This window comes from Simochromis diagramma, unplaced genomic scaffold, assembly GCF_900408965.1.
Source record: "Simochromis diagramma unplaced genomic scaffold, fSimDia1.1 OVJJ01000367.1, whole genome shotgun sequence".
Taxonomy (NCBI): Eukaryota; Metazoa; Chordata; class Actinopteri; order Cichliformes; family Cichlidae; genus Simochromis; species Simochromis diagramma.
The window spans coordinates 875,672-882,178 of NW_024387288.1; the positions used below are offsets into that span (position 1 = coordinate 875,672).

The window sequence follows — 6,507 nt, forward strand, 5'->3', positions numbered from 1 at the left end:
CCGCCTGACATCACTTCCTGTTTCCGTCCGTTGGATTTAAAGATGCGAACAGCGACGTGTTGTCGCAGGAGACCGATAAAAACGAAAGTCCAGGTAAAGTAGTAAAGCGGTCGCTGTGGGTGTGTGTTTGCTGTGTAACAGTCTCGGGCTCCTCTGTGGGTTTTGCAGCATTGTAGTCGCCTGGTGACAGGTGGTTGCTAGGTGACGCTGTTGTCAGGTGGGTAGATATGATCCAGATGTGAGTAGAAGACCGCAGAGGCAGGAATGAGCGAGGAAAACGGTAAAAAATGAGCGAATAAAAAGGGTCGCTGAGGTACCTGGAGATCGAAGCATTCACTGAGTCGGACCCTGAACGCGTTTTCTCATAAAACACACGCCTGGTTAAAAAGACACAAATGAGTCCCACTGAGAGGAAAACTTAGGAACAACGAGGTGTGCTGGTACTCCGTCCCGACGGACGAGAGGGAATCACAAAGAGTCCAAAAGAAGTCGAGAGAGTAAAATAGCAGCTGCTCTCACGCCCGAAATTCCACTGCGGGGCGATGGCGTGGTGTGTGCACCTCGTTTCTTTCATAGACTCATATACTGGAGTCTTTGGGCGGCAGGTCCACGTTAGTTACCATGGGAACAGGTGCGACAGAGGAACCCAGCAGGGTGTTGTTTTCGGAGGTAGGTGGGGCGATGGTGGCGGTGAGGCGGCGGATCTGGGCGATTCTCTCCTCCACGCAGCCGGCCGACAGGCGAGCCTCGGCGTCGTGATCCCAGCACTCCTCGACCGACTCACAGATCTGAGCTAGACCCTGCAGAGAGCAGCACATGGGGGAGGCGGGGTTAGCGAAGGAAGCACTGCGATCGAGAAAAGAAGAAGGTGACGCAGTGGACTGCAACACAACGAGGCCTTCGTCAAACACAGAGCGCTGTTGTAAAGGATGACATCATCAGCATAAACGTGCACACGCGTTACACAACAGCCCTGCTGTGGATCAGCTCTGTCACATAACTGTGGTGTCTTTACCTGAAAACACCTCCAGACACCTGCAGGTCCACATGATTTATAGAAGGCGTCCCTCAGGGATCCATGCTAGGCCCACTCATGTTTACATGAAAACCTCACAGCTCAGCACAGGACACTTTTACACTGATGATACCGTTCTTTATATTTACATATACACGAACACATCTCTGCTTAAATACAACTTCTAAGACAAGCAAGTCTTTTACCTCCACAGGGAAACGTTTCCCTCTAATACTGCTCAGTCTTACAGTACAAAACACCTGAAAATAAAGGGGCTGATGATAGAAGGTGTCCCTCAGGGATCCAGATCTGGCCCCCTGATGTTTCATGGACTGAGGTTCAGACTCACGCTGTGTTTGAGCCATGGCTCTCTGATGGTTGGTCTCATCTTCTTGTGAACCACGACTTCCTGCAGGTCCTCCAGTGATGGATGCTGACCAACCTCCTCCTCGAACGGCAGCATGTACTCATCCACCGGACCTGAACACACCACATATTAAAGATGGGCGGAACCAACATCCACTCCTGAGACGTCAGGTAAACCCTCGCTGTGCTGTTAAGGTGTGGTTCGAGTGTGTGTGTGTGTGTTACCGTCTGCAGCCTTGCAGCGGGACACCAGCTCCCACAGCACCAGGCCCATGGCGTACATGTCGATCCGGAGGAAGGCGTCTCTTTGGAAGTTGATGGCTCCTTCTAAGACCTCGGGGGCCATGTAGCGCCTGGTGCCCACCTGCACACACAGACACACACACACACACACACGAGTGAGCGTGGGCGACGCTCGTCTCCTCGGCCGCCTGCGGTCAGACCAGCTTACCTGTCCATGCGTCTCTCCCGGCGGTTTCCCTGGCTCAAAGCAAACGGCGAGGCCGAAGTCTCCGATCACCGCCGTGAGGTCCGAGCGCAGCATGATGTTCTTACTCTTCAAATCCCTGAGAGAGTGAGACACGATCAAACGTGGCCGCCGTTACCTGTCTGACCCCGCCCACAGTCCTGCTCCTCATCGATCTACTGTGTTATTCAACTACAGCTCCCATGATGCTTTTAGCTGCTGCCTACAGCACTCTGATTTCTGTGGTGTCAACATGTACTACTATATGCATGTAGTAGTACATGTAGTAGCTTTCATCAGGCCTTGCAGGTTGTGATTCAGCCCCAGCACACACTGAGCTCTACACTTCCTGCTAACCTGCTGCTGCATGCTGATACTGTGAGTCTCTGTATGTGTTCACTGTGGAGCTGAAAGCAGCAGAGCAGCGTGTGAGCAGCGTGTGAGCAGCGTGTGAGCAGCGTGTGAGCAGCATTCGAGCAGCGTGTGAGCAGCGTGTGAGCAGCGTGTTAGCAGCATGTGAGCAGCGTGTTAGCAGCATTCGAGCAGCGTGTTAGCAGCATTCGAGCAGCGTGTTAGCAGCATTCGAGCAGCGTGTTAGCAGCATGCGAGCAGCGTGTTAGCAGCATTCGAGCAGCGTGTTAGCAGTGTGTGAACAGCGTGTTAGCAGGGTGTTAGCAGCATTCGAGCAGCGTGTTAGTAGCGTGTGAACAGCGTGTGAGCAGCGTGTTAGCAGCATTCGAGCAGCATGTTAGCAGCGTGTTAGCAGCATTCGAGCAGCGTGTGAGCAGCGTGTTAGCAGCATTCGAGCAGCGTGTTAGCAGTGTGTGAACAGCGTGTTAGCAGCGTGTGAGCAGCGTGTTAGCAGCATTCGAGCAGCGTGTTAGTAGCGTGTGAACAGCGTGTGAGCAGCGTGTTAGCAGCATGTGAGCAGCGTGTTAGCAGTGTGTGAACAGCGTGTTAGCAGCATGTGAGCAGCGTGTTAGCAGCATTCGAGCAGCGTGTTAGCAGCATTTGAGCAGCGTGTTAGCAGCAGTCGAGCAGCGTGTTAGCAGTGTGTGAACAGCGTGTTAGCAGGGTGTTAGCAGCATTCGAGCAGCGTGTGAGCAGCGTGTTAGCAGCATTCGAGCAGCGTGTTAGCAGTGTGTGAACAGCGTGTTAGCAGCGTGTGAGCAGCGTGTTAGCAGCATTCGAGCAGCGTGTTAGTAGCGTGTGAACAGCGTGTGAGCAGCGTGTGAGCAGCGTGTTAGCAGCATTCGAGCAGCGTGTTAGCAGCATTCGAGCAGCGTGTGAGCAGCATTCGAGCAGCATGTTAGCAGTGTGTGAACAGCGTGTTAGCAGCGTGTGAGCAGCGTGTTAGCAGCGTGTTAGCAGTATTCGAGCAGTGTGTTAGCAGCGTGTGAGCAGCTGCTGCGCGTTGAGCACGTGAACATAAGCGATCTCTGAGATCCTGAAGTAAAAACGAGCAGCGTGAACTGTGACATCCTCTAACGCTGACTCACAGCTCCACCGTGTGGCAGCAGCTCGTCACTGCAGACTAGGGTTTCCTGTCTGATCTGTAGGTGTGGGGGTTTGTGGGCAGACCTGTGGGCGATGGCCGGTTTGGGACCCTCTCCCTTCAGTTGGGGGACGTCTTCGTGGAGGTACGCCAGGCCGCGCGCCGTCGTCTCGGCTATGTGGCACAGCTCGGACCAGCTGATCATGTTTCCCTTCAGGAAGCCCGACAGCGAGCCCTGCAGAGACAAACATCAGGAGATCGACCCCACACCCCCGGGAGTTTCTGACCCCCCCTCGGCCCCCCTTCCTCACCCTCTCGTGGAACTCTGTGATGAGCCACAGCTCGGCCTCGGGGTGGCTCCCTCGTTTCTCTGCAGCGATGAACCTCAGGATGTTCTCATGCCTCATGCCCGGCGTCATGAACACGTCCCTCTCGGTCTCCCAGGAGTCCTTATTCTGCAAGGAGGAGGAGGTGAGGAAGGGTTGGGAGTCAGGACGGCTGCCCTGATGCTCGGAGCAAACACCGGTACCTGCATGGGGAAGATCTTCACGGCCATGTGTTCGTTCATCATCTGAGCCTTCCAGACGCAGCCGAAGCGCCCCCTGGCTTTCACCTCCAGCAGCTGCAGAGGCTTCAGCCCCAGCAGGGGGGAGGCAGGAGGTGGACCAGGATCCTGGAGGAGAGGAAAGGAGAGTGGGGGAGGGCATCAATGTGACACATTTATAGACAGCAACATGACAGAAGCCCCTCCCATGTCAGAATTAATGTGACCCCTGAATCCTCCCTTATTTATGCTGCAGTAGGTGTAGGCTGCTGGGGGATTCCCATGATGCACTGGGTGTTTCTACCTCACTCACTATGTGTTAACAGACCTCTCTGCACTGAATCATATCTGTTATTAACCTCTGTCTCTCTTCCACAGCATGTCTTTATCCTGTCTTCCTTCTCTCACCCTAACCAGCAGCAGATGGCCCCGCCCCTCCCTGAGCCTGGTTCTGCTGTAGGTTTCTTCCTGTTAAAAGGGAGTTTTTCCTTCCTACTGTCACCAAAGTGCTTGTTCATAGGGGGTCATGTGATTGTTGGGTTTTTCTCTGTATCTATTATTGTGCGATCTACTGTACAATATAAAGCGCCTCGAGGCGACTGCTGTTGTGATTTGGTGCTGTATGAATAAAAACTGAACCACAGGTGAGAGTGCTGTCAATACACGGGCCACCTGTTCAGGTGAATCCCGCCTCTCGCCCTATCAGACCGATTGGCTGTGTTTTACAGTTCAATATGAGGAACCACGATGTGGTGACAAACCCTCGTTTGAGATGTTTCCTGCTGCAGTGCCTGCAGACCACCAGCAGATGGAGCCGTCTCAGCATTGGAGAGTCAAACTGACGTCATCAGCTCCGGTGTGCAGGTCAAAGTAACCGAGTACTTCTACTCGTTTCATCAAAAGGTAAGCGTGAGTGTTTGAGGCTCACCTCGGCAATGTCCACGTGTCCATACGGAGGTTTGCGGTGTTGGTACATCCAGACGGTGGTGAGCAGAGCGACAGACAGCATGGTGACGGGCAGCAGGCAGTAAATCATCACGTTTAACACACCAACGCTGGGGGGTGGGGCCTTGATCACTGACACACACAGAAAGACTGCATTTACATTTAAAAGGACTTTATCGGCGCTGGGTTACCATGGTAACTTGGGAAACGCCCCTGACAGTCTGGTGCGAGGAAACCTGCCGACGGGTTTCAGTATATCAAGACTGTACATAAAAGATGGAGGAGGCACCCATGACACCACCTGTTGAAGTCACGACCTCATGAAGCACAAACAATGATACGAGGAGAAGACACGTGTGACACGTGCTAAAGGACCAATCAGATGGCACTCACGTGGCACGGTGATGTCCGGCAGGTGGGTGAAGCGCTCGTTGCAGAAGTTTCCTTCACAGCAGCAGAAGAAGACCTGCGGGCTCTCCTCGGTGGCCACACACTGCTGCCTGAGAGAGAGACAGGAAATGACTTCACACACAGTAACACTCTGACTAGGGCTGCTCAATTAATCGAATTTTAATCTCGATTACGATCTGGGCTTTCAACGATCATTAAAAATGACTGAGCCGATTATTAGCCCCTCCCTTGTGCTTTACTCTCGCGCTGCTCCGTGTGGCAAATCGAGCGCACCTCTCTGCATTTCGAACACGTGTCACAACAATAAGAGGACTCGAGGGAAGCTCGGAAAGCTAAGCAGAAGTTATTTGGAGAGGAGAGTGACTGCCGTTGGTTGAAAAGAGGTAAAAACCTTCAGTGGTGTGGAAACATTATGGGTTCAGTCAGACGTGGATCAAGTAGACACAGTGTGTAAACTTTGCTACGGTGTCGTAGCTGCACCACAGAGCAACACTGCAAAGTTCACTAAACATAGATGTTTACATTTCTTATATTGCAAACATTTGCACTGTTATCAGTATTTACACACTGTTTTATATTATTTTTTGACAGTCTCCTGCATGGGGTGGGAGATGCTGTCCAACAGGGATGACAGCTTAGCCACCGTTCTCCTGTCACTGTCCACCTCCACTGGGTCCAGAGGGCAGAACAGAGCTGGCCCTGATCAGCCTGTTCAGTCTCTTCCTGTCCCCGGCAGAGATGCTGCCGCCCCAGCAGACCACAGAGTAAAGGAAGGCTGAGGCCACCGCAGAGTCACAGAAGGTCTTCAGGAGTGGGCCCTCCACTCCAAAAGACCTGAGTCCCTGCAGCAGGTACAGCCTGCTCTGCCCTCTCCTGTAGAGGGCGTCTGAGTTATGAGTCCAGTTTGTTGTTCAGATGAACACCAAGCTACCTGTAGCTGATTCATTACTATTACTGAAGGTTACTCTCCACACCAACACCAGCTAGATGTTTAAATCTTAATATAAATGAGTAACAGTAGGTGGACATTAGGTAAGGCGCGTATATATAACCGTAGTAAAGGGACCTCTGTGTCGGGCTCGTAGCTGAAAACTAGCTTACTAGCAGAGACAGAGAGAGGCGTTGAAAGGCTCCAACGGAGCTGATTGTTTCGGAGGAAAACAGGAACAACTGATGCTCGGAGGCAGAAACACCGGTAACCACGGACTGCATGGGGAAGATCGTCACGGCCATGTGTTTTTCATGGACTGAGGTTCAGACTCACG

General features: G+C 52.7%; 1 protein-coding gene across 1 annotated transcript; it reads right to left on the reverse strand.

Annotated features, from left to right (window-relative positions):
* On the reverse strand, positions 1 to 5,424 carry LOC120716357 (activin receptor type-2B-like). Its single transcript, XM_040003883.1, has 9 exons — positions 5,225 to 5,424; positions 4,815 to 4,963; positions 3,872 to 4,015; positions 3,654 to 3,797; positions 3,429 to 3,577; positions 1,833 to 1,947; positions 1,607 to 1,745; positions 1,365 to 1,495; positions 1 to 800 (listed from the first exon to the last, which is right to left on the reverse strand). Exons 2-9 carry the CDS (start codon positions 4,920 to 4,922, stop codon positions 579 to 581), a joined length of 1,152 nt encoding a protein of 383 aa, XP_039859817.1. The 5' UTR covers positions 4,923 to 4,963; positions 5,225 to 5,424; the 3' UTR covers positions 1 to 578.
* Positions 5,425 to 6,507: the final 1,083 nt, after the last annotated feature.

Coding starts and splice junctions, on each gene's coding strand:
- LOC120716357 (XM_040003883.1), bottom strand. CDS start 4,922: ATGATTTACTGCCTGCTGCCCGTCACCATGCTGTCTGTCGCTCTGCTC. Junction 1,746..1,832: donor CGGGAGAGACGCATGGACAG/GTAAGCTGGTCT, acceptor CTGTGTGTGCAG/GTGGGCACCAGGCGCTACAT. Junction 801..1,364: donor AGCCATGGCTCAAACACAGC/GTGAGTCTGAAC, acceptor TGCTCTCTGCAG/GGTCTAGCTCAGATCTGTGA.